We start from the raw sequence: 27,994 nt of genomic DNA, 5'->3' as shown, positions 1-27,994 counted from the left end.
CTCCCCTATGAAACACTGCTTTGCTGACTAATGGAAATAATTCAACTATCCATCTTGAAGTGCAAATGATGAGGCTCAGGTAATGACAGCAGATGCATATGAGCATCCTGAGAGGGTGGCAGAAAATGTGGATTTGGAGTGCAAGCTGATGATGCTGACCATTTATTTTGTATGGCTGACTTTACATCCATTACTTAATACTTTAAACTTCAAGGTTGTATGAAAATAAGACGAGAGATGACTAGCATTCTCATGTTGTGTCACTTCAACAGCCATGTGAAAGATGCTGCAGGTCTGAAGACAGTTTGCTTCCTACAGACAGTTGCATTTTTAAAACTTGTTTTTGGATGAAGAGGGGACTCTGGCACTGCTGTACAGAGACTCAGGTGATTTCAGTCTAAACCAGGGAGCAAAATTATTTTAGATATCTGATTTTTAGAATGATAAGTCTTGTCTGCTTTACAGGCCTAGAGCTAATAAATGTCAGTGTTATAGCCAGTGAAAATATTGTGAAATGAAACACAAAGAAACAGTCCACAAATACAGTTTAATTTTCTGTCTGACGTTGCTGCCCTGTTTTCCTTGAACACTATCACTTAAGCTCGTCATCTCACCTTTTTTTTGCATGATACCTGAAGGATTCAGTCACCTAGGTGATGTGATATGTCCAGTTCTTATTCATTTTGTACTTTTTTAGACATCTCCCTTCTTTTGTCTCCAGATATCTAAGGCTCTATATACTTTCAAAAAAGGGAGAGAGAAAAGACTGATTGTTTGACTAGTTAGTGGTTTTTTTTGTTGTTGTTTCTTTTCTCTGAGAAATGAATTTCTGGGACCTCATTCCTTTAGAGGAAGATAACAGCTGCCAATGCAAGGTGACTTGTAAATGCAAGTGACAGACTTGCAAAGGCTGAATTTGGGCAAAAAAAAAAAGGACAGTCTCATTATAGTTGGAATGATTTTTTATGTATTTTTTTTAGTACCATGCATAAAAACAGATGACTTATCCTGTAAGTAGAAAGCAAAAGAGAATAACATCACGTTAGGGTGAGGTGGAAAAGAATCAGTTTTCTAGTTGCAAATGTTTTTAGTTGTCTAAATCACTAAAACTCCAGCGAGAACCAGGGACCAAAATTCTACTGAGGGTCAGGTTCTCTGTTATCGAAGTCGTGGGAATACCTAAAGATACTTTGTAATAGAAAATTGTTTCTAATACTAAGAATTAGACAGCTCACAGGAGAATTGATTGTGAACCCCTTGCTGCAGGGGATTTTGTGTGTTTTCACATTTTATTGGTTTGGGGTTTTATCTGGAGGGGGAGGAAGAAAATGGAACAAAGAAAGAAAATGGGTAAGTGATGAAAACAGCAGCTTTGGAGACTTTTAAAACTGTTAAATAATTTTCTTTGGGACTATTAAATGAGACCATACCTTTTTAATGTAAAAATAGACAAGTTTAGTTGAGCTTGATCGGTGCACTCTTGAATTGAGTTTAGATTGCTTAATTGTATTCTAGCCAAATCATCAGCATTAAAAGCAATTTAAGAACCTGCAATTGTAAACTGTTTACTTAAGATGAAAAAAAAAAAAAAACGAAATGACATTGTTTAATAAGTAGAAAGTATGTAATTACATAGCAGATGACCTTAATCTAGGGAACAATCTAGCAAATGTTGATAGGAAGCTCATATAACTGAATTTATGTCTATGCAAAAAGTTCTTTGCATATGTAGATATATTTATATATTTTACTGCTAAAGCACTCTCCATACTTGTGTCTGTGCTGACAAGACAGGGATTTGGACTGCTGGGATGAAAGCAGTGCTGCTGTCCCTTGCCTGAGTTCTACCAGTGCCATCAATATAGCTGCTAAGTGCTTCCTTGGACCTCTGTCCATGCAGGGTCGTGTCACTTGTCAGTGCAGGCTGGCAAGCAGAAACTTAAATATAGCAGACTCTGGGTCACAGCTGAAGCTAAGCTGAAAAAAATACTTCCACTGATATTTTTTTCCATCAAAACTATTTTTACTGTTATTCAGAAGGTATGTATGTTTGATTTGCATTAAAAAAACACAAAACAAAACAAACAATTCTGAGTAGTAACATTTTTAAAGCTTTTCTCCTGTTGTATGGTCTTTATTTTTTGTTTTCATATGAGGCTTTCCCTCTTTTCCCTTCTCCATTTCCATACATGTATCTCCTCTTCTTGTCTACCAATTCATATAGGAAAGAGTTTTAGAAGGGCAAAGCACAGTGAATATTTCTTCTATTTCCTATAAATAATGAGGTTGTCACTTGATATGAGATACAGATATTTGTTACATACCATCTTGCTATTCTATCTCCCATGGAAGGAAGAAAAAAAAAAACACACAAAAAACCACAACTCTGAAATCTTTACTGTGGATTGTTGTTTTTACATATGGAAGGAGGAACTGTATTAATCAGCTTAGATCAGAAGCAATAATTTGCTCATGTTTTAATACAACATGCCTAGCACCATAAAGCTATGACCCACTGAAAAAAGTGGTGCATTGATAGCAAAATACTTCAAGGCAGAAATCATGACCTGAGTCCTCAGAAATCAAAAGAGAAGTAGGTGATTTTTTTTTTACCCAGTAAGTGTAGTATCTTTAGGTATTGAACATGCATCTCCAGAAAAAAATGTTCTATGGCCCTTTCTGTCTACCTGTCTTTCAATATCAGCCCCTAAAAGCATTAGGGTAAGATCAAAAACATAATAATTGAAAATGCAGATCACTGTGTAAACAACATGCTCATACAGTGCCATGTCTAATTCGTGCATGGAATTACTGTAGTTGCCTGTGCAAGCTGGGTAATTGGGTGTGGAAATTATGACCATGATTTCCCCATTTACCTAAGCTGCAATGAAAGTCAGTTGTGCTTTGTTTACATAGTGGCCTTTTCCACTAGATCCTTTGGTGCAGATGGTCTCAGTGGGACTGATCACTCTGTGGCAGCACATTTCTTCAGAGGTCCAAGGACAGTGAACAGAGTGGGGCTGGAAAAGACAGATGGGTATGGGAGAGATTATCCCCTAAACAACCAGTGCTGTTCAACCAGGAGCTGCTCTGTCTCCCCCCCCCAACTTGTTTACACAAGTAGAGACTAAGAAAGAAAAGCATCTTCTCAAGCAGCTTCAGCTCTTGTAACTCATAACCCATGAGCGATGCTGGTATTTTAGTGCTTTGTATTGAATTGGTATGAAGACAAACATCAATGTGGTGCAGCGTTAGCAGGGAATAACTCATCCTTTGGGAGGGGCAGCATGTGTATGAGTTGTTGAGGTGCTGTGGGAGATGCGAGGGCTTCCCAGGTGCAGTGACATCGAGCTGTCATTTGCACCATCCAGCATTTCCAGTGCTGCTGTGTCTGGCCAGGCCGAGCTGCGCTCCACGCAGCTGATAGCAAGTGTTGCATTCAGTTCATACCTTTGTTTCTCTCAGTCAGACAAAGAGTTCACGAAGAGTTCTTGTCACTTTACTAGTTTGACATGAGCAATCGCTTTGTTTTCTACATACAGAGGTAGAAAGGAAAAGGGAAAACTGGAAGAGAAGGAAAAAAAGACACAACAAACAACAGAACTCTGTGGCTATGTTTTACTCCAGTGTGTCTGCCTTTTCCTATTGAGATCAGTACCAGTGAACCAGAGTTATTGCTTCATCTTTTTCTTTTCAAGCAAAATGTTCTGGTTCATTTTGTGCTGATATTTCCTGTGCCTTTTCAAACGGCGTTAGAAATTTTTAATGTGGAGCTAGCACTAAATAATGTTTCCTCTCAGGAGGAAATTAAAGCCAAAGGACCTGAGAATATTCTTTGGGAAATGTGACACTTTCTCTTTTGGCCTGATATTGTTTTAATCATCTGCTAAAATGTTAAAACTTGTTTTTTCTATTGAAGAATAATTGTTTTAGAAAAATAAGGATAAGACGGTTTTTATGGGAAGTTATTACTGGTTTAACGACATGTCAATCACATTTACAACTGAGTAGTCGTTAATCTTTAGATGCATTTATGCTGTGGTAATCCCCTTTAAATTATTCCCCTTTAAATGGTAGGAAGCTTATATTACATAGAGCTGAATTTTATTTTGGGTTGTCACAAGTAAATCTGGAGAGTGGAAACCTTTTCATACTGGCTGTAACTTACCCTAGGAAAAGAAGAGGCTGCTGTTTGGTAAAACTATAACTTAATATTGCATCTTCACTATTGGAAAGAAAATCATAATGAAATCTTTTAGGTTCACGAAACTTTTTCCAAGTAGAAGTATATTTGTCTCTGCTTCATGAGCTTTTTGAAGTAATATTTTCTATCTTTTTTTAACACAAATGGGAAATCAAGCTTTTCTTTTTTTATTTCAGAAAATTGCACTTAAGCCCCTGCTCTAGTGTCAGACAATTCTTTTTGGCACAACAAGTATTACAAAATCTGTGATAAAATTGAGGGAGCTTTTTACAGTGAAGGTATATATAGTATTGCTTCCTACATCCCCCATCATCTCCCACTATCAGAAATGTTTTCTGTGAGCATGTTGTGAATAGCATCAGTGTTGTTATCTGCAAAACAGGATGTAGCTTTCATTATTTTTTGGGGGAGATTTTCATTTTGTCAAGTACAGTATTAATAGGAATATTCTGTTTCTATTGGGTGGGTAGCCTTCCAATGTATTCTTCAAGATTCCTCTGCAGTGAAGAATTTAAATAAATAAAATTCCTTGGAAAGCTGAGCCTGCTGCACCTCCTGAGTTTCTTTAGGGTCTCCTGTGTTTAGTGCAGTTTGTGGGTTGGAAGAGTGCAGCCCCCCCTGGGTTACATCATCCTTTTCACTGGGGCTTTCCCTGTTGTGTTTTTCTTAGTGAGGCAAATCTTTAAATGAAAGAAATTGTTGGCAATAATTCATGATGTTCTGTTGCTTTCCACTGGGTAAAGATCTGGCATTTGGAGTGTATTACCCCGACTGTAGAAATTTCTCAGCATGTCTTGCCTTCCCTGAATGATAACCCCAGCCAGTGGAGATTACCACTGCTCCACTGGAAACCTATAGTATAGATACCATTTCCTACCTCTTTAATCTCTTTGGGGAATATATACTGCTAGTGGTGCTTATGCTACAACACTGAGCTACTTGATTAACAGCAGGGCAAGGGTAAAGGCTAATAACCTACTTTCCCTACTGGGCTTTATGGAACAGGCAGCTTGAGGATAAAGGTGGTAGGTGACATGATGAGAATATTTTTCTTCTGTAAGACCTATTTATTCACTTGGTTAGGTAGCTCAAAGGCAAAAATACAGAAATATCATTCTCCCTGAGAACAGGTGTTGAGCAAGCAAAAGAGGTGGTGGGGAAAAATGGTATGTGCTTCCCTGGAGGCACACATGTCAAATGTAAAACATAAGTGAAAGGGAATGGAATATAAAGTTTCATTCCATACCTGTGTCTTGATAAATGGTTGACTGTAAGTTAAATTAGTTTAGTAGATAGGACAGTGAAGTGGTGACATGGCTGCAAGTTTCTGTTAGAAATGGTTCAGAAGGATTCTCTGTTATAATAAATGAATCCATTATATCTGGGGGGGTGGGTGTTGGTGGGGGCAGAGGGTGGGTGGGTAATGGTTTGTAGTTAGGAGTGGAAAGAATGTCTAGCTATGGGCCAAAATTCCTCTCTCTGAAATCCTATCTTAGTTAAGGTCAAGGTCAGATTGTTTGCTATAGGATGAGGTTTAATGAAGTTCAGTGAATAAACTAAATAGTGAATAGACTAAAATTTGGGAATGCAAAGTTGGAAAATCAGAAAAGTGGGAGACAGATACTTACCTGACCACAGGTTTACACTTGGAATTAAAGTGTTCCTTTTGTACAAAAGGAGTGTCTGAAAGTGAAGAAATAATTTTCAAGCCACTGAGAGCTTTTGAAATGAAATCTCTAAGTTGATTCTCTAGTGTTCCCAGGTTCTCTGCAACTTGCCAGAGCTTCAAGTGTTTGGATTCCTCATCAGACTTCTAAGGGATGAATCTTATCCCAAGAGCTTGAAAATCAATACTTCTGGATTTGTAGGTAGGAGCTTGTGTGTTGTTAACATCCTGTGGAAGGACAACCAAAAGAATTCTGAAATTCTCAGAAGAGTTCAAAACATGTTCTTTTTCCTCTAGTTTTCAGTGTTGTATTGGTTTGGCTGATAAAAAGAATTCACTTTTCTGCAGTGTGGTGAGAGGAACTGGCCACTTGACAATGCTATGCCGTTCTGACAGGGTGGTTAATTTTGTCGATAAGCACCAAGAGTAATTCTTTTTAAACTTATAAGAATTTTGAAAGCGGCAGTTAATAATTCGTTTTCTGTTCTTAACAACCTTAATAAGGGCTGTGGCAAAACATGGAGATTGAGATGTGTAGGCTAGTTCCAGTATCAAGATAATATCCTATAAGAAAATCCTCCCTGTACTTGTGTTAGTTTTTACTTTGTGTAAGAGATGGTTTGGTTCAAAGCACAGCTAAAGGAGTTGAAGAAAGTGATGGAGAGAGAGAGAGACAAGGGAGTTTATGTATTCCTGGTTTTTTTTTTTAGGAACAGAGACAATCTCACTAATGGAAATGACTAAACCAATGCTGTTTCTTGTAATGTCCAAAAGGACATCTGATTCCACAATATTTTTTTAATCATCATGGTTCCACCTGGAAGACAGCACTAATCAGTTGTCATTTAAAAAAAAAAATAGTGGCTTGAATATTGTAGTTTTGGCAAGAGTATTCCACCCAGCAGACTTTTTTTCTTGGTTTTGCCCTCTGTTGGCAGGAAGTCAGGAACTGATTTGGTTTTCCACTCCAAAAAGACATCCCCACATCCCAAACTTGAAATTGTGTGTGTGTATGAGAATGCATGAGACTGAGAATATCTCCCACTGCATCCCACTTAACATTAATTGAGAAGGAGGAGAAATGGAGACAAAAGTCATCAGTCACTTGGGACTACCATGCTTCTCCTACACTTTCTTCCAAAGCCTTGAGGATATTGGCAGAAGGCAGCTCAGGTCTGTTATCCTTGAGATGATAGGATCAAGTTGCACAACTTAATGGGTTAATAAGAGTTGAATTGTTGCGTATTGGTTTGTTAGATGAGTTGACTTCCACTCCTTTTGAGCTGGCTTCCTAATAAAATGTGTGTTAGGAAAAGATGAGATGAGAAAAAATGAGAAGTTCTTATCCTGACAGATAGGAAGGATCCCAGGTCAGAATGTCTTGTAATTACAAAGTCTTGATTGTTTTTACCCTTCTATTATCCTGTTTTATCCCCTTCCTCCTTATCCCCCTCATCCTTCCTTACATTGCTCAGGGTCTGTAATGAGTGCAGTTCCTGTCCCTCATTCCTTGATGGAAAACCTCTAGCTGTTCCTGATCCTGTTCCTCGCTCCCCATCATCCCCTCTAGTATGATTAAAAAATATAGCAAGAGAAATATGAGACTAGTATGTACAAGGGAGGGAGAATTATAGAGGGCAACATGGGCTTTTTAATTCTTTAATTTTTCTTTTTTTTTTTTACTTTAAAACTTGATTTTTTTTTTAATCTTAAGGGGACTCATTTTGACCACAGTGCTGCTGAAAGTATCTCAGGTCTAATATTTTCCTTGAAGGTATTTGGTGTTAAAAACGTCTTTACTTATACAGGAGTTATAACAGTACGTCCTGGTCAAAGATGGAATTACTGGCTTCTGTCAGGCTCTGCCTAAAAGTCACAGGAATGGAGCTGAATGTGCTCTGAATGTTGTGGAGGTAAATATTGGATATGCTTTTCATATAGAGAGTGGTTTAATACAAACAGCTGTCTTCGCGCTTCAGTCAGTGGTGAATCTGTAGCTCATGTTGGTCATAACTCGTTAGCTCTTGTACAGCTGATTTTTTTTTTTCTGACTTAGAAGATCAGTGACAGGCTTTCTGTCCCACCTGGTACTATCTCTCTTCCTGTCCTCTATCTCTCTTCCTGTCCTGTTTTACTCTTCAGTTTTTTTGTGTGGTTATGCTTTAAGAACAGCAGTAAGAGGGTGACCTGACAATTTTGTATGGAGGAAGTTTCACTAATCAGGATGTGTACATATCAGAATATTAAGCCAATAATTCATGTTTTAATTATGCTCTTTTTTCTAAAAGAATTGGAAATGAGGAGTCTTTATTTGAATACATCTCGCTTCCTTGAATAAGTTGTTTTTGAATAAATCCTCCTCTCTTTGCTGAAATACAACAGTTTTCATTCTGATAGCATCAACCTGTTCTATAGAATACAGAGCAGAACCCCAGTGAGAATAGACCTTTAACAGGAATTTATATCCCAAGTCTGAAATGTGCACTTCATATCTGTTATCATCCCTGGGTGCCTGTTAAGGGATTACTTACATCTTACCATCTTAAGTTTCTTTCCATAAACAAACGAAACCTTTGAGTCTGAGGTTCAAGGAATATGCTAAAATGAAACATGTTTTAACAGCTCTTTGGGGAGAAAGGGATAAGGTATAAAAGTGAAGAATTGATGACCTATTAACTGTTGCAATTTCCCACCATGAATTATTGACGACATGTGACATTACAACCTTACAAATTACTGTCCATAAACAGCTTGGAAAATATGACCTTTGCATTACAATTGGTCTCAAGATGCCTTCCAACTTATTACATACAGCTGCTGCTAGCATATTTTGTTGCAGCTGGAGTGGGTGAAAGAATGTAAGGAACTGAAGAACTTTGACTGTATAATCAGGAAAATCTCACACCCCCAAAAAGACATGGTAATGGCTTAAATGTCTCTTTTTAAGACTGGGCTCAATACTCTGGAGTTTTGGGGTCACCAAATTTTCATTAATGAACTGAAGAAAGCCAACTAATTAAGTTTAGTTGTCCTTACATTCTGTCTTGTCATTTTTTAAAGCAAATTATGACTCATAGATAGAGTTCATAGATACTCTAAGATCATATGTTATTCTCACTTTTCACACTTGTTTGATTGTGATGACCAGTGGGTGCAAACAATGAATAGTTTTAGTTTTATTATGGCAAAATGAGTGCACTAAATTATTTTTGTTGCTCGTGTGATTAACACAAGCTAAAATGTGCTGAATTTGGCCCTGAGATTTCTGCTGATTTAGGAGAAGCTGAGAACAAAACGACTTGATTTTACATCTTTTCTTTTTAGCACTATTGAGGAGTAACATGATCAAATGAATGTTGGCAGCCGGAGAGCTCATAAGGTGTTTTCTGAATCTTAGGCCTGAGATACATTAAATTCTAATTTAACTCCTATAACAAAGGGTTGCCATAAGGAGATGAGACCTCCCACATTTGTCCTAGAGCAAACCAAAACCAGGACAGGGGTGATGCATTTTGTTGTCATTTTAGTGTAAGATGCATAGGAAATGCTAGAACAGTGTTTGCAGGGTATCCCCGACACAGTATGATAAGACTAACAAATAAAAAGTGTCTCTGTTGCACGAAGCTTTTTGTTTTCTCAGTTTCTGGGAAACATTATTTGTCCATTAGTATACTATTCATCACTGACTGAAGATCGGTAGAAGCAGTATACATTCCCAACTGTGTTGATGGAGAAACTAGGATTATGGGGCAGGGAGTGTGTGTGTGTATGTGTGGAATAGAAACCTTGGGTTTGACTCCTGCCCTGTTGGAGCTAGGCAAGGTGGAAGCTGTGATTTAAAGTTAGAGCAGATCAGAACGTTATTAAGTCCATCTCCCTGTGCAGTAGAGGACAGGGTAGAATGATATCAAGAATGAAGAGCCAGAAGTTCATCAAACTAAGTATTCCCTTCCTGCCTTCCATAACTCTTAAGCACTGCATGCTTGATATGTATAATAAAACCAACTTACATGACAGAACTGTTGTTAGGAGTGATCAATTAATGTTTTCAGGGCACTTTTGGGACCTAAAGATGAAATGCACTTATGGTCATAAGTTTCACTACCCCTGCTGCCCCAGGATGAAAGTTTTACTTTAAAGATTCACTTTCTTCCCTGGGGTAAGAGGGAAGCAGTCTATTCAAGAGCATCATCCTTATCTCTGTGTAGTTGCCTTGTGGCTATACAACATCATTCAATAATTCTGTCAAGTAGTATCTTTTGCTTGTGACAGAGTGCTAAACAGTGATTTATTGCTTGAATACACATTGCTTTCATGAAAGGGATTTGTTTAAACAACAGTAACATTAAATAAATTATTCATTGCATACTAATGTTTCACTTTTATATGATGTAGTGAGCTCCTAAACAAGCAATCTGGGTATTGTGTATACCACATTAATCCTACTCTTTTTTTCTTGTATCTCCACCCCCAGTCTTCTACCAGGACACAGTTTCTTTCCCAGGGAAAGACCTTTAGTAGCCTTCCTCTACTTTGTTACCTTCTTTGATATCTTTCCATTTCATTCTGTCTGAAGAAAGAGTTAAGTGAATTTATGTTCAAGTGGAGGCTTGGATTAGTGGTTTGGGAAATACTGTGTGTGTTTGGAGTTTATAGGTATTTCTGAATCCTTCAGAAACTTCTGTCTTAACCAGGAAGACACAACCATAAATAAAGCTGGGAAAGTAGGATCCCAATGGTGGTATGTGGTATGTTTTCATAAAGTCTCTTCTCACATATTTCCTCTGTTTCTGAGTGCTGTATACTGTTCTCTTTTAACTGCCTGTGGCTATACTGAAGCACTAGTTTGCACGTAAGTTCAAGTCTTTAAGAAACTCCTGAGAGGTAAGCTTTCATTTGTAGATGCAGGCTTTCCAAATGTGTTCTTCAGAAATGGCTTCTCAGCACTTAAAATCTTTGTCCCTTGGCAAGGCCCAGAGCGTCCTGAATGGCTCTGAGTCTTTCAATAGCAAGCTCAAGAGCAGGCCAGGCACAGAACAGCTTAGTGCTTTTATCCAATTGACCCTTTCACCATTGCTGGATGTCCACTCTAAATCACTGGCAGGAACTGCATATTTAAGCAAGAGCTGATGATTGACAGTGAATATAATAAGGTGCAAGAGAAGAAATTTCCTTCCAAGTCGTTTAGGGCTTCACACTGCTCTGTTCTTAATTCAGAAATAATTCCCCAAAGGTCTATGTGGGTATTCAGTAAAATGAATAAACAGAAGACTGCATTTCTCTCTTGAAACATGCACAGAGCACTCCTGCTAAAGGTTTTTAAACATCAATGCAATTAGTGTGTAATCGATTCTCTTCGTACAGACTTTTGTTTTCTGAAATGAAACCTTGTCTTTCTTAACTATTTTCCTTTGTATTAAAACATTTCAAGATGACAGGCAGCTTCTTTCCCTTGTTTTTGTCCTCCTTTCCCTCTTCTTTGTCTCCTTCTGACACTGGAAGAAAATCTATTACTACATTTACTGGGAACCTGAATATCTCTGCTTTTGCTCCTACAGCAGTTTATTCCCTCAATTTTTACCTCCTTTTCGTTAATGCATTTCTTTTTTTGGTTTATTAATCACATGTGGAGATGATCAGATGTATTTTCAAGAAAAAATCTTATTGAATGAAAGGGGAATTTGTCAAAATGTATTTCAATGTTGGGGCAAAGACTCAAAGTGGGGAATTAAATCTCCTTTACCAGCATCAGTTATTCAGCATATTTTTAATATTTTAAAAAATATTATTTTTCAATTTAAAATTATTTTTATTTATTCTTTTATTATTGAAAATATTTTTATTTTTTAAAATTTCTTTTAGACCATTATAATTTCATCCAAATGACAACCATGAAGACCATGACTGTCTTTAAAAGATTTTTGGAAAAGATACCTCATTTTACTTCTCTTTATTATAACATGTATCATAGTCTCCTCTAAAAGCTGTCAGCGTGACAGAGACCCCTGTAAGATGAGTATGATAGAAACAGCCATATATCTTGCTCTACTGATTGAGTTATAAAGGAAAATATGAATAACAACGTGATACAACAAGGGGAATGGTTTTAAACTAAAAGAGGGGAGATTTAGATTAGATGGTAGGAGGAAATTCTTTACTTGAAGGATGGTGAGGACTTGAAGGATGGTGAGGCAGTGGAACAGGCTGCCCAGAGAAGCTGTGGATGGAGCAGCTGGAGGTATTCAAGGCCAGGTTGGATGGGGCCCTGGGCAACCTGATCTAGTAGGAAGTATCCACAACATAAAACGTGAAGACTCAACAACATAAAATGTGAACTCATTTACATTTAGTATTCTGAACCCTCTAGTTCTTTTTGCTGTCCTAGGTCTTGTGAACTGAAGAAAAAAGAAAACAGTTCAAGACATTCATGACTTTACAGCTATCTTTCATATCTCCTTCATTGTCTCCTTCTCAGATTCAGTTTGAGAAAATTCTCACTAAAAAAAAAAATAAATAAAATAAAGCCATTCCACATCTTTGATCATCCTTGCTGGCTTTACCTGATCCTTTTATTATTACGCACAATAGCCACCATGGCTTTTGAGTTAGGAAGAATGTAATCTGCTGGCTGCTGAAAGTTAACAAGGTGAAGCATCATCCTCTGCAAGGCCAATTTTAATGTTTTCTCTCTAAACCTCTGCTATCACCTCCTGTGACAGATATGGTTGTGGGCAACATCAGAGTGTTTTTTTGTCCCTTAATTTTTTTTTTCTTTACAGATTCTTTATAACAAAGAATGTGGTGAAATCAGGAGTCGGTAGTCTAGGTGCATAATCACATGGTTGTCCTTTTCTGTCGTCATGTTTTTCCTATCTTCCTTTGCCTGCAGATCTGCAGTCCATGTGAAAAGCAAATCACCAAGTATTCAGATCTCCATAGTTCTTGGAACTGGCCTAGTTTTTACAGTCCCTGATACTTGCTAACAGGTAAAAAAAATAAAATAAAATAAAATTGCTTAATAGTAATAATATGAAGAACAAGACTTGTACTGATAATTTGCCCCAAATAATGAGTTCTCTAGAATTTCTCTTTATTCATGAGCAGCCTGTAAAGTTCTTATTCATGAATTATTCAGACTTTCTTGTGAATTTCTTTGAAAAAATTCCTCACACAGCTGCCACACCAAACAGCTCATTGAGAATATTCTTGTGTTTTGGTGGCTTCCTTCTTTTTCCAAGCTGTAAAGTTCTATGTTGTACTGGGGAGGTAGAGAGGAAGAAGGAAAAAGATAGGTGTTAAATTATTTGCAGTCTTGCATTAAATGCTTCGTACACTGCAGCCTAGCCTGAAAAATATGAGTTATTAACAGATAATGCAGAAGAAAGCTTCAAGTCCTTTAACTTTCTGCTCGAATATAGCAGACCAACAAGCTTGTGAAAACTTAATTTAGTGCTTCTTTCTTATTGACTTATGTTCCTGCTAAGTAGGTGATGGAAAGGATCTCTAGAATTTAATAAGGGTTTCATGGATCACTGCACATTGAGGCATACTTATCTAGCCACAATCAAGACAGTTTTTTAATTTTCCCCATTAAGTCATTGTGTTACTTCATCAGGAGAGTCTTGTTAAGGGTAGCTACAGCACTGTCATTTTTACACAGTTATATGTATTACAGTATCTCATTAAAAAATATCGAGGCTTGCTTCTGCTGTGTGGGATAGTTCCTATACCAAAACATTTAACATTTACAGTCCAGACAAATAGAGCAAGCAAACTGTGCACCAACACTATTTTGTGTCCCAGAAACTCTGGACATGTTACATGCCCCTTGCATGGGTGAAGAGTGCCAGAGAAGGTTAAGACTGACGAGACTGGGAGGTGTTACAATATGAGAAAACAGCAAAGATCAAGCTATGGGTTAGAGCGTGTAGCTTGCATATGACTGAAACTAGAAGCAGAAGGCAGAGCTAAGGAGGGCACAATATCTCTGGTATACATTATGGGCAAAACATAGTCTCTATCAGGTTATTAGTCCTAGCACAGAATTAATGTTCATGAAGACCACCTGCAGTTATTCCATGCTGGAAATTGATAATCCTAAGGCTGTTGCTTGAAGAAGACGAAAAACAACACATACACACGAAAAACAACACAACCACTCAGCTGTGGTGCTGCTGGTCAAGAAGACAGAACAGCAGCCTGAAGGCTCATGATCAAAAATATATCTGATCACTTCATTTACAAGTTGTAGAAGAAGCGGGGCTATAGCAGAAATCAGAGCTTCTCAAACTGATTCAGGAATCTGTTGTAGGTGTTTAGCAGTCACATGTTAAAAATCACTTGTCAAATGTATTGTTTTCAAATGACTCCAATAAAGACTCAAGAAAGGAACAGTATGTACACAAATAATGCTGAGAGTTGGTGGTGTACCAGTCAGAAAAATGGGCAATTGTTGGACTAAATGTTTTTCAGTTCTGTGACTTAACCTGGGACAGCTACACTCTCAACTGAAACAGATGCAAATATACATATAGAGCATAGATGTCTGAAGCATTAATGGAGAGGTGCTGTTTTTGCCTCCATAAGCAATGGCCTGTTGTGATTTTTGAAATCAGCACTTAAATTCTATAGGACCAATCCTTCTGGCAGAGTTTCAGGTCGATCTAGAGGTAGCATTGTAAAAATCAGACCCCAGGAAGTTATAGTGAACATCTTTAAAAATTTGATTGCATTCTTCTGTTTGAAAAATCTCTATCACTGTGGAGCTGTAAAAGTTGTTTGTTTGAATTTAGTACCCTGTTGTGCTGTGTCAAGTGGAAAGCATTTGCAGAGAAGACCTGGGGGTGGTGATGAGAATACAGCTGATAAAATGTATCCAAGATGAGAGCATTGTTGGTTTAAAAGAGAATGAGTTGGAATACTAGACAGATCATTTTGCACGGTGGGTCTTTAATAATGATGGTTAGACATTAAGCACAGTGATTTTTCTGATGTGCATCCGTGTTTAGTCTAGCTTAAATAAGTACAGCCATGTTTTAACATCATGTTCACATAGTGTTCCTAGGACTAAATTTGCAATAGCGAATAGTGCAAAACATAGATCCATGACTTAGTTACATGGCCACAGACAGCATCTGTTGCTTCCTTCCTGTTGTGCTATGAACCTGATCACCTGTGTGCAGACTTTCTCTCAACACCATGCTGTCTAGCTAGTTCAGCACTATTTTTAATGAGACTAAGCATTTTTTGCCTAGGGAGAAAAGTCAGGTTAAAGGTAATCCTTGCATTACATTTGGAACTAGCACTGAAGTAAAGGATGAACTTTGGTCAGTACCCTGTGCAGTACCATCTAGCCTTTCTAGATTCATTGGTGTAGAAGATGAAAACAAGGTCAAGACAAAGTATTAACCTGGTACTAAAAGTGGGTTGGTAGTAGAAGGAAGGGTGGGGTGAGATGGTGTGGACCAGTTGAATATAAGCTAAGATAAGTTTAGGAAAAATGAAGCTATGTTTACCCTACGGCTTCTCCCAAAGTTGCAGAGATCTTTCTTGGGCCTGAACTGAACACTTCAAAGAGCAGTATTTTTGGTCCAGCCACTGATTTTCATCTTAAACCTATAGGTAGGTCTCTACAACCCAAGTCTTAAAAGGCAATCATGGGTCAGGAGTTCTTAAACTGAAAATGCTCTTTTCACTTAAAGTAAAACATCATGGTTTGCAAAGTATGAACAACCTGTCTTTCCTAGAGTAGCTACTGGGAGCTGGTTTCCTCTGGGAGATGGGTGAAACAGGTTTAAATACCTCTTCTCTCAGTCTGTTGTTTCCCAGGTGAGTGTGCTAACTCACCAATCCTTCTGTCCTTTTTTCTTCTGGGGCTTTTCCACTTTGTATAAGTAATTCAAACAAGCAAGCACTTTTAGGGCTATACCATGGTTAGTGTGCTCACTGGGCATGCAATAGAGCCAAGGTATTCTGCTCTTGACTATTAGAAAAGTCTTCATCATTTTGTGCTCTCCACTTCCATACCTGTTATGGCAGAAAAACCTACTTCAAATGCTGTTCCTATTGCAGAACAGAGGTCTTGCATTTCTCTGGAATAGGAAGAGCCATCTGTATTCAGGTGAAAACTGGCATGACTGGATTTTCAACTTTTTTTGTCTCTAATTTGCTTGTTGTTTTCTTCTTGCCCTTGTTGGGTTGTATTGATTGGTAAGCAGTAAAGAAGGGGGAAAAATACAGTCCCAGGGGGAAGAAAAAAAAGGAGAAAATAAAAAAAGGCGAGACAGTATTTTTCATTTCATTACTGTGTTCCTTCACAGCTGTATTCTGACATTTAGAACAACATAATATGCATGTCTCTGTTCATTAGGTTTCTCAGCACTACATAGTGACAGCCACGGAGGAGGGGGAGGGGGGCGAAGAAGGGAAAGAAAGAAATGATCTTAAACATGAGGTAACCTTTGCAGGCTAAATAACAAAGAAATGAGAACAGCAAAGGAGAAATACATTTTCTGAAAGAGTAAACATAACCAAAATCATGGCCTTGAATTAGGTTATTCAAATAACATTATGAAGGGGAAAAGAGAATACTGAACTCAAGGCAGAAATAACTAATTTTCTGCCCAATGACTTGTTTGTTTTGTACGCGTATCTTTGAGCAGATCTATTACTAGTGTTTGAACCAGAGTAAATGACACAAGGAGACTGCTGAAAATAAGGATTGCCTTAAAGATGGGTCAGGAGCTGATACAAGCCCAGGAAAATGGGAAGTTTTCCTACAGGGAAGCCTTTATATGTTCTAGCAATAAGTATCTACACCATGTGCAGATATCTAAGCTATTACCCAACAAACCAGTTCATGTATATGCTACAATGTGTTGTCAAATACAAACAGTAGCACTGAAATGTTGAATGTGAGAGATTTTATCATAATTTTATTCAGAAGCCTGGACGTAACAATGTTACTTTAGATTTTAGAGGTCTAGGCTGCAACAAACATGCATATCTTAATGGGTCCTGGAATACCTCTGATTGTAGAAGAATTGATAGATATACCAAAAAATAAATAAATACAACTTTCTCCACATTAGTTCAAAGTTCAAAACCAAGACATTTCAGGTCTCTGGAGGTGAAAAAAAAAATCTCAGTGGCAGTTTTGTTTACTTTTGTCAGGTCATTCTTTCTGGCGTGTCAATTACAATTTCTGTTTTAAATGAGGAAATTAAAGTTCTCAATGGAGTTTTCTTTTGTAGAAATATGGAATCATAGAATCGTTAAGGTTGGAAGAGACCCTCAAGATCATTTGGTCCAACCATCACCCTACTATCACTATCACCCGATAAACCTTGTCCCTAAGTGCCACGTCCAACCTTTCCTTGAACAACCCCAGGGACAGTGGTGCCACCCCTTCCCTGGATTTATGATCTCTCCTCAAAGTTGGGATGGGGAGAGAGAAGTCAAAATACGAGGAGCTCGTGAAAAAATAATTCTGTTTAATTCTAGCAGTTGCACATTGCTAATTTTAGTAATCCACAAACTTAGGTCTGCCTTTAATTCCTAGGTTTCACAGATGTGGGAAGTGGGTTTCATGAGATCTTTCTATGACTTTCCCTATGTCAGCTCAAGGCAAAGAATGTGGGAAAATCCTACTACGTTTCTTCTTTACTCTTCCTAGTTTCTATGCCTGCTATTTTCTGGTCTACCTCTAAAACTGCCAGATGTCAAAATATTTGTTAGGGGAATATTTATTAGTCATTTATGTCTCTAGTTCCTCTGGCAAGCAGAGGAGGAGGGTGCCAAGAAAAGATAACAAGGCTTGGAAAAAGATATAAGCAGCTTTCCTGCAACTGTCCAGCTGCTTTGCAGATCAAGGGAGGCTGGAAGCTGAAAGTATGTGCAGCTCCCACATCATATGGAAGGTCTCTACACAGGCTGGTGCTGAGCCTTGTTATTGATTTTACTGCTATCTTTCATCAGAAGAGCAGTTACTTAGAAAGGCTTTACATACTCTCACGTGCTCATACCTCCTTCCTCTTCTGTTGCCCTTTTACCCCCTTAAGTTTCATTTACTTGCAAAGTAGGGGATTTAAAGACATGTTCAAAGGGGTGAGGGGTAGCAGTGACATAGTCTGGACCCAGACACACAGCTGCCTGTCTGTCACCAATTAACATTCCTAGGAAAGAGGAGATTGAAATTTTAGCACTTTACAAAGCCTTAATTGGTTTGCAAAGCATATGTGCCCACTGCTGCTCTGCTATCTGGGGGTTAACAACGTGCACGTTGGCCACCTCTTCAAAGAGGTACCCTGCTGGTTGGAGGGAGGCTAGATGGCACTGAGGTCAGTGTGTTTTTGGGATGGGGGGGGGGGGGGTTCTGTGTCAGGGTGCCCTTGGGGGTCAGCAGGCATCAGGGAGCGGTGTGTGTGCATGTGATAACAATTGATACGAACTGCTCTCTGTCATAGCAGTTGTCCTTGGGGTCCCTGGCTAGGGCAGGAGTTACCATGAGGCTGTTTCAGGGGGACATGACCATGGATCATTTCCCAGTTTGCTGCGGGGTGGCTGTCGCTGGAGTGTCATGCTGGGATCTAGGGTTGGTGGTCAGGACACCTGGAGGGGCCTGGGGGCAGCTTGATGTAGTGGGGCAGGGCTGGTGGGGAGCCACGTGAGAGAGACTGAGGAAATCAGGCCTGGAAACAGACAGACCAGAAGTCACACAAGATCTCAGGACTGAGCTGCACCTGGAGTTGCAGAGAGCCCTGGGGCAGGCCCGTGGACTCAGCTCTGGGAGCTGCAGGGCTGCCCTCTCTGCTGCCCTGGGCAGGCCTCATCCGTGCCTTGGTAGGGGGCAGAGCAGGCTGGCGGCTCCTGAGGGCTATGAGGTTTCCCCAGAGTGCGGCGGGGACTACCACTCCTAACTTTGGTGTGGGGAAGCCTTGGGCATCAGGTACCTCCATGGGGATGCTCTTCCACAGTCTCCATTTATTGCTGGAAACATTTGGGTGATGTCACCAAGCTAAAAAACTGGGGTCCCTGCGCTTGTCTTCTGCCTGGTGGGGTTTACACTTTAACAGCTAGAGTTTCCAGCCAGTCTTTAGTGGACAGCAGGATGAGGCTCTTATTTTGGATGTAAAGCAGTAAATGGATGTAAAGGAAGATGGGAGGCAGGAGATTAAAATGGGAGTGAACATGTAGGAAGGGAGGCTTCTTTTCTTCCAGAGGATGTTATAGAAGATGGTTGGTTCTGGTCAACTGCTGTTTTTTCAAGTGCTTCTCCTGTTTTTCCCATCAGCTGCATGTGATTTGTGCTCATTCAGATCACAAATGTTTTGGACAGACCCTGTTTGTGCTACGAAGAATTTAATTTAAGTTGTGCTGTAGAAATGAATAAATCTGTCTCTTAAATGCATATAACCTGTTCTCTGTGCTTTCCATTTTCGATAGCTATATGCCTACTTATGTCCTCAGCTCCAATATTACCACACTTTTTCTGGTCCTTATATGCTGAGCATATCGGAAAAGATTCTGTTGCTGCTGTGGCTGGTTCAGGGCTATTTGCATGTAGGAGGCAGGATGGCTTTTACCTTTGGAAATGGTAATGGCCTGTTCTGTTCCTTTCTCTCAGTGCAAGCAGTGACTTGGATATTCCTCTGCCATACCAGTGCTAGCTTCCACAGAGCTTATAGGGACTGAATTTCCTCCGGTCCTTGGCTTTTCTGCCAAATTTGTTAGAAACTCGCTGATGAAAAAGTGAAAGTTATCAAGGGAATAGAGGGGTGCGTATCTGTAAACCTCATTTCTTAGGAACCGAGGCTGGAGATGATAATGTAGAGGTATATAGATCAGGGTTTTTGTCAGACGAGAAGTGTTGTGCCTCTTCAGTTTACTGGAGTCTTAATGGGATAGGGAGGAGGAGATGTATGGTGATCTGGTAGGGAGAAATACAAAATAAATTAGTAGCAATAATAATGGTCTCATAGTTTGTCCCAAATGTAGGTCTTGTTAAATGAGCTTATCATCTTGAAAGTCAGTTATTATTATTATTATTTTTGAACATTAATAAAAGAGCAGGCTGAAATATTTTGCTGGAAATTCTTTTTGATAAATTTTCCCTCCTCCCATGGCAAGATAATTTTATTCTAGAAGCGTCTGTTTTGACAGGAGGGAAGAGCTGTTTATTAAAAGAACCATTAAAACTAAATGTAGAAACATTTCCATTCTGGCTAAGTCTAAAACGTCTCACTGAAGTCATAGAAATGTTGGTTACTGGAGACATTTGGAGGTCCCTAGTTCAACCTCTTGCTCAAAACAGAGTTACCACCAACTATAGATAAGGTCAACCCTGATTTTATCTAGTCAGGTCTTGAGAACCTCGTACATTGGAGGGCTCTGCACGTGTTCTGGGTAGCCTGTCCCAGTGTTGAAAAATTTTCTTCATGGATATTCTTTGCTGATATCCAGTCTAAGTCTCCCAGGCCACAGTGGGTGATCATTTGCCAGGTTTTTTTTTTTTTTCCTTCTTTAATCATCTGCCACAAATGGAAAATTTGGCTGAACACAGGCTAGTGGGTTATCTATGCACTGCAGCTGTGAAAAAGATCAGCAATTTCAGTGCTTGTGAAACAGAGTAGAAAGTAACCTACCACAAAGCAGATCTTATCTGGTATCCTAAAACAGTATGTCTAGCATGTTAGCTTCTTCCCATGCATTCTTCCTTCTAGAGTTAAGGGAAGAACCTGTTGGCAAATGGAGAGCAGTTGTGCAGGAAAAGGTCTGACTAGCTCAAGACAGACGTCTGCAAATACTTCCCATGTCAGTTTAGGCAAATACTTTTAAGAATTCATTCAATTATGTTAAGCACCCATTAAAGGAATCCTAAGTCCTCCCTGGGGTCATTTCAGTTCTATAAGATTGTAATTGTTCGAGACTAACCATGATTTCTTCTTTTGCCTTCAGGTGATTCTAATTCTGACAAAGCTGTATGACTACAACCTGGGAAGCATCACAGAAAGCTCTCTTTGGAGGTATGAAGATAATTTGAGCTAATAATTACCATCTAACTTAAATAGGAGCATCCTGATATGATTCTTTTATTGAATTTAATTGGATATTTCAAAAATATGCTGGAAGGTTTGTAGCTTACCCATCTCTCTCATTTCTGTTCTTTCGTACTCAGGGATGAAGAGGCTGAAGTCTTGATTGTTTTGTTTCAGCTAGGTAACACTTCATGAACCTGCTGTCTTTTGATTTCCCCTTTTCTGTCTTATTCAGAATCAAATCAACCAACCGGTTTATTTTTAGAACTCAACAGCCTCAGGTCCTTGTTTATAATGAAGAATCTCATGGCTGTCTACTGCCCAAATGATAGTTATGAAAAGTCAGTGCTGCTAAGACTGGGAGAATATTTGCATTTAAAATTTGCTCAAATGAGTATTCCAGGTCTGTTTGTTCAGAACTCGTAGTTTTAGTACCAGATAATGGATTTCCACTCGTGTGGTGATATCTGCTGTAGTAATTTATAGGGAATGCCTTGTTGCTTCTGATTTCAAAAGCATACCATGCACATTTGGATTCAAGGAGAGCAGGTAGTACTTTGTTTTTTATTTGTTTTTTAACTATATCTCAAAAAATGGATCTAAGGGGTGTTTACTTCATATGTCTTTAGTGGTAGCATCAGGAGCTGTAATGGATGAAAGGGGAGTTTTTCTCATCCTTCCATCTACAAAGCTTTGGTGGGCAGACTAGGGCTTTGTTTGCAGGTTTGATGGAGGTAGACAGACTATTGTATTGATACAAGAAAACTACAGTTATTATAAAACTAAAACTTCATGTGAGCTTGAACTTGTTTTGATAAACTTGTTTAGGAAAGGATTTTCAGCTCCCGGGAAGAATTCTGTGTCAGAACTAGAAAAAATAACCTTTCTGTCCAAGGAACTGAGTAGGGATTTAAGAGAATGACACAGGAGGGCTGTGTCTTGGGGTGTATTGAAAACTCAGGGTAGTGCTCTACCACACTAGCCTGTAGAAGAAAAGTATATTATTTCTCTCTGCCCTAAATAAATTTTAAAATGATTAAACTAAAAAAAAAAAGGGGGGGGGGGGACACCACCCCCAGACTAAAGAAATATCAAAACTTCATGAATTTTCATTCTAGCAATAGGAACACACAAAATTTTTAGCATTTTGTGGGGTTGGATAAATAGTTTCTCATCTTACCGTAGGGATAGTTTAATCTTTCCATTTCGTATACATCACTGCTAGGGCTTGAGATCAGAAATGGTCTTATTGTCTCTACTACCCTTTTCTTTTCATGATATGCACATTGAGGAGCTCAACTCAGGATCTCTCAGGACTGTTGCTTTTGCAGAATTTTTCTAAAGGGACTTTGGTTTAGATTGATTCCACAATGGTTTCAAGAAATAATATTCATAAATGCAAAATCTGTTTTTTTTTTTTTTTTTTTTCCTCTTACTAACCTCACTTGTTTCTCCCTGAAAAATCTCCATCTGTTCTATTAGTCATTGAGAAAGGCATGGTGTTTCACCATGTGGAGAAACCTTCCCTGTTGCTGACAGTGCTGAAGAACTACTTGTGATGCAATACAGGATTGAGTTGAGATACTAATTTAGGACTAAATATAGTGTAGCCACATCGGAGAGGAGAAAACACCTCTTATTGAGGTGTATGAACTTGGGCACAATTGTGCTGATGAGTTTATGCTGTCGCCAATTCCAGAACTGGTTTCTGTGGAGTCTGACTTTTACCCTTATTAAAAGAGAAGAGACTGTGAATATCACTGGAAGGTTGTACCAGAATCTGGGACTTTGGTGGTATACCAGGCCTAGATCTAGTGAGTGTTGTGCACTTGTCTATACTTCAGACTGTCCTAATGTTAGAATGTGACGTAACATCAGAAAAGCTATATTATTTCCTCTAATCCAGTATCCTATTGCCAAAAAGTAGTCTAGGAGAGACTATATGAACAGGAGCTTCATATCTGACGCTTCCTTGTAATATTCTCCCAGCCTTCATTCTTAGGGTTGATGTTTAGGGTCCTTCCTTACCCTTCAGTTTAAGGTCTGTCTGAGTCTGAAAAATTTTTTGCTTTTAGTATGTCAGGGGTTTTTACTCATTACAAAATGTTTCCTTTCTCAGTGGTTTCAAGAAAAAATATTCACAAATGTAAAACTTTACTAGATATAAACTAACTTACTTAGTATCTTCTAGAGTGTTTTAACATTAATACCCTTGACATCTTAGGGCAAAGAGTACCATAGATTTGAGAAACCACTTGGCTTGTTTTGAACCCATCAGCTCTAGTTTCACTTGGCACATGTCACTTGTCAGGACTTGGTTACAGCTGCGTGGCCAACCATCCAGAATCCCAGGGATAATGTTTTTGACTAGGAGATATTAGAGGAGAACCAGGACAGCTAAAATGAACATATGTATCTTTGCAGTGCTCCTCTATTATTCTTGATTGGCTCTTTGGTGTTCATGACTTCTCTGTCACCAGTTCACTTCATTCTCTTACCTTGTTCCTGTTGCCTTAATTCAGTCCCAGGTGGTTATACTGTGCTCTATCCCGAGTCTGTCTCTGATGTTAGATCCCTGCTCACCATGCAGGCATGTGTTTGGTTCTCTAATAAATACCCCTCTCAAGATCCCTGACAGCTTCTCTGTTCTTTCTGTGATGGAAGGAAATGACAAAACGGACATATCTTATTATTTAATGTACCTGACAAGGAGGTTATTAGCTGTCGCACCTCCTGGCTACTTAAGTGACATGTTAATTTACATCTCCTTGCTTGTTTCAAAAAGATACAAAAATGGAATTGAGTGAAGGGAAGAAACGTATCTTGCACTTCAATTTATTTCTTACCTCTAGGTTTGATGCTAGGGAATGGAAGAAATCATGATCTCATGTCTAGTTTGATTTCTGATGTCAAGAATTCTGTTTCTGAAGGATAGAGGAAAAAGACAGGTAATTCTGCAGGTACCCACAACTAAAGAGGAATCTCTGCCTTGAGAACATAACAAAGAAATACCACTGTTGCCTCCTGTTTAGAGTGCATTCTCAAAAGGTTGATGAATGATGAGGGGCGATTTAGAATCATGTCACAGACACGAGTCATTTGTGCTATAGCTGGTTATAAGCACATCTGTCAGAGGAAGGTATAGTTGGGTGATTTAAGCAGTTTTGTGACTGATGGGACTGTAACCATCTATAACACAACTATGCCATTGCCTACAAGATATGAATCTGTCTTCTTTATAAACACACTGCTACCTACTAGGATGACATCTCTTTGTAATTTTTCAGCCAGTTTAACTACAGCTGGCTGCAGTACTAATGGATGGAGATTGCCCTTCTGAAACGACCGATGAATTAAGACACTACTGGTGACAGACACAAAGGGACAAAATACAGTAAAAGGAAAGAAATAGATTCTATACCATCTTCTAAAGTACTAAGGTTCAGAAGCTCACCAAGCTTTAGATGTCAAGTGAACTGCTGATTCTGTATATGGTAAATTAAATTTTGTATCAGGCTGGGCCTGACTTTAATTATGTTATCATCTTGGCATACTTTTTCCACTGTTTTAGTTGAGGTGGTTTTATTTATTTAGTTAGTTAGTTTTCTATAGAAGAGAAAGAAAACAGGGAGGAGAAAAGATTATCTGTCACTGAGCAATTAACTGAGTGTACTGGGTTTATTTCTCTTCCTATCTTGGGTATCTCTCAGATTGCAAAGAGGATTAAGCAGTGAGAGTTAGGAGAAGACGTTTTTTATCACTGGAATAAGATAAGCTTATGTTTCCTGTAAATAAAAATGTCAGAATAGTCACTATGGTATCCATGAGCTGCAGACAGCGGTAGGGGAGGACTAATCCTTTTTTCTTCTGTTTGTATAAATATGATACTCTGGAGAGATGTACAGGACTCCTTCCCACAGGACCTTGAGAGGCTGACAAAAAATGAATGTTGCCATTCACCTCTTTCTTTTCTTATAGATCTGTATTTGGTTAGAAATTACTAATTTCATAGAATTTCCTGTAAATGTAGCAGAAATTAAACTTTGCTTTTCAGCCACTAAGTAGGAAGATGTAGGGTTTGCTTGGCTTGAGAACATTTATGTCTAAACAGATATCTGATGCTCTGTTAATACTGGTAGTTACTGATGATGCTTCTATACTTGGATGCTGTACTTGAACTCTCAGCTCCCAGTTCAGGCCTGTTGGTAGCTTCCAGCCTGTACTCCACAGCTCTTGGTTTCTGCAGTAAGGAAGTTTCTGTATGTATGCTGTAAAGGAATCTCAAGAACTCTGGAAAAGACTCATGCATCACATAGATCTAGTTTTAACTTCCTATATGTAAGGTAGGGGATAATAAAAGTTACTTTTTTGAGAGAAGTGAATTTTGGATGGATTTAGCTAACTAGTGTCTTCAATGTTTTGAAGATCACATGGTGATAAATGTTAGATAAAATGTCTCAGAACTCTAGGGCTCTCTTTCTAGATTTGTCATGGCCTTCTTTTTTACCCTTGAGACACAGTCTTTTAGCTGATCTATCAGTTTACTAATCCCCAACTTCTGACGCCACAAACACACGTTATCCTGCAACTCTGTCCCTTCAAGAAGAGAAATTGGGTATTTACAAGATTAAAAATAATAATAATAAAAAGAAATAAAAAATCCTTAGAGCATCTCCACTTCTAGGTATAAGAGTAGCTTTCATTTCTTCCATAGTATTACTTAATAAAATAACAAATTTACTGGGAGTTGAGTGTAAGATGACATCTCTTGCTCAAGGAACTGTAAGCAATATGCTTTTAAAGAATTACTGCTATGTCTTAATTGTGTTCCTGTTCTCTTCTGCTATTAGCCACTTCAGAAGACAAGATACTGGGCAAAGGTAGACTTGAAGTCTAAGTACCATGAGTATTGTCTGTATGATGAGTAATCTTGCAGTCATCATCATGCAGGGAAGTGATATGGTGAAAACGCTTGTTGATGGAAATAGGTTTGTGTTAGTATGTCAGATCATTAAAAGGAGCAATGGAGTAACAGAAATGAGTTATTTCCTCTTACAGCTGCTATAGGGATGGGAGTTTTAGGGAGAGAGGTAGATAAAGACTGAAGAGCCTTTCTGGATACAACCTTGCATTATTAGCCAAATGATGCCTAACAACTTTATCTTGAATCTTGATTGAAAATTCTCCTTGTTTTGACTGTACGTTTACATCATAAAAGTATTTCTAAATGATATAGGTGCTTTGAAGCCTCATGTATTTTTGTTTCTGCATGAAATTTTCTGGCTCCTTGCTATGTGTGTAAGAATACCCTCTTTCCAGACCAGAGCTATGGCCATCCATGTCATCTTCAGTACTGTTGACATGTTTGTGAAGATTTTCTTCCTCTTTACTAGAAAGTCCTTACAACAGGAGACTCCAAAGTTTGGCAGTATTTTCTTCCTTTGAGGGGAATTTCCAGTAAATGTCTGTTGCTGTATCGTCCTGCTGCACGTTGTATGCTGGTTCCTTACTTCTGTTTTGCAGATGAGCTGTTCTCCATGCACATTTTTCTACCTGCTGAGCTGCATTAGTAAGGTCATAAGCTGTGGTTTAGTGACACAGTGTGCTCTGCAACAGCAGATTAGGGTCTTTTAGATGGAGTAGATAGAAGAAGCAAATCCACATGAGAGAGGAACTGACAAAGGGGGGGAGGGGAAGTCATTAAGTACATTTTAACCAGCAGTTCTGTGGGAAAGGGGAATGCAAAAAGGACTATTTGAAATGCTTTTATCTATAAATATGATGCTTCAGTTGCTCAGTGTGACTGAGTCACTTTCCTTAACTGAATATCAGAGCTTGATAAATGCTGCTGTATTATCTCCCACAGGTATTTAGTGAAATTGTAACAATAACACGTCCTCATGTCTTTTTATTTTATTTTCATTTTTGTTCCTGGAAACATGTGAACCGCTGGATGCTGTGTGTATAGATGCTGGAGAGCATCTGTAGGGAAAGGAACATATCTACATGCTCAGCTATTTTTGTAGGAAGAAGTATTTTTTATAGTTTGATCACATCTGTTTCTGCTGGAAGCAGGCTTAGAACATGGATTTCATGTACTAACTGAATGTGGAGCTGAGTGCAACCTTTTTCTTGGTTGATGGGACTGTTCAACCATCAGGACCCCTAGCTATCAGTTTTTCACATGAATGCTTATTTTATTCTGGTGACTTACAATAAAAATTTCTATCACGGTCAGCTATTCCAGTTGGTTGTCATAGTTTTCTGGGGTGTCTTGTCTGTTGTCAAAAAGAGTTCCAATAAAACTGGAGAGAGGGAGAAACAAACAAACAAAAAAAACCAACCAGAAAGATTTATTTAAGAAACAGCCCACAGCAGATGCTTTAATTGATCCTAAGTTAGTAGGATGTTAAAATCTTATTGGATTTTGCCATATTCTTACCTTCCCTGAAGCATGAGGGCCAGGATAGCTCTTGCATTTTGTGATCTAACTTCTATCTTTATTTAATCAATGGCAAATAAGTTGTGCCTTGACAGTTTGAGGAGTCATACTCTGATATTTTGAAGGATCAGATTGGCTGAGGATTTAGTGATATGCTCTTCATTGCCTGGTCTGTATTGATTAAAAACATTCAGCACTAATGACAATGCAAATTTATTAAGAATATTAAAAATGTGTTCCCTGTTGCAGCCAGTTGTGAAATGTAGGAGTGCTATCAAGTAAATCAAAAAGAACATCAATCCATTTTCTGCACGAAAAAGCATGTAAATCAACGTTATGAATAATAATGCTGACATATATTATCAATATACTGTAAATAACAGGTGCACAATGTTCATGCTGCTTTATAGACATATAATGTTTAAGTGCAGTTTGTCATTCTTCTGTAGGTTAGAAAATGAACTTTTACATCTGTGTTTCCCAGACTGTATCTGTTTGTGTAAATGAGACTTAAAAAAAAAAAAAAAGGTAAACTGAATTACGGGTTGTATCCATTTGTTCTGGCTGTGTAATAAATGCAAACAAGCTAGATTTGATATGCAAGAAGAAACAATGCTGTAGTTACCAGTTCATAAACAGAAAGCAAA

At 38.5% G+C, this 27,994-nt stretch overlaps 1 protein-coding gene across 7 annotated transcripts in view; it reads left to right on the top strand.

Moving 5' to 3' along the window:
* SORCS1 (sortilin related VPS10 domain containing receptor 1) overlaps positions 1–27,994 on the top strand; it is a 291,500-nt gene that overhangs the window by 71,770 nt on the left and 191,736 nt on the right. For all 7 annotated transcript variants that reach the window (XM_080597281.1, XM_080597283.1, XM_080597282.1 and 4 more), the window contains one exon: positions 20,826–20,893. In XM_080597281.1, the coding sequence (XP_080453407.1) occupies positions 20,826–20,893 (68 nt within the window). The remainder of the gene's footprint in view (positions 1–20,825; positions 20,894–27,994) is intronic.

The sequence above is a fragment of the Anser brachyrhynchus genome, assembly GCF_964034855.1.
Source record: "Anser brachyrhynchus genome assembly, chromosome: 6".
Taxonomy (NCBI): Eukaryota; Metazoa; Chordata; class Aves; order Anseriformes; family Anatidae; genus Anser; species Anser brachyrhynchus.
Note: the sequence above shows the minus strand (reverse complement) of the source record. Positions and strands in the feature narration are given on the sequence as shown.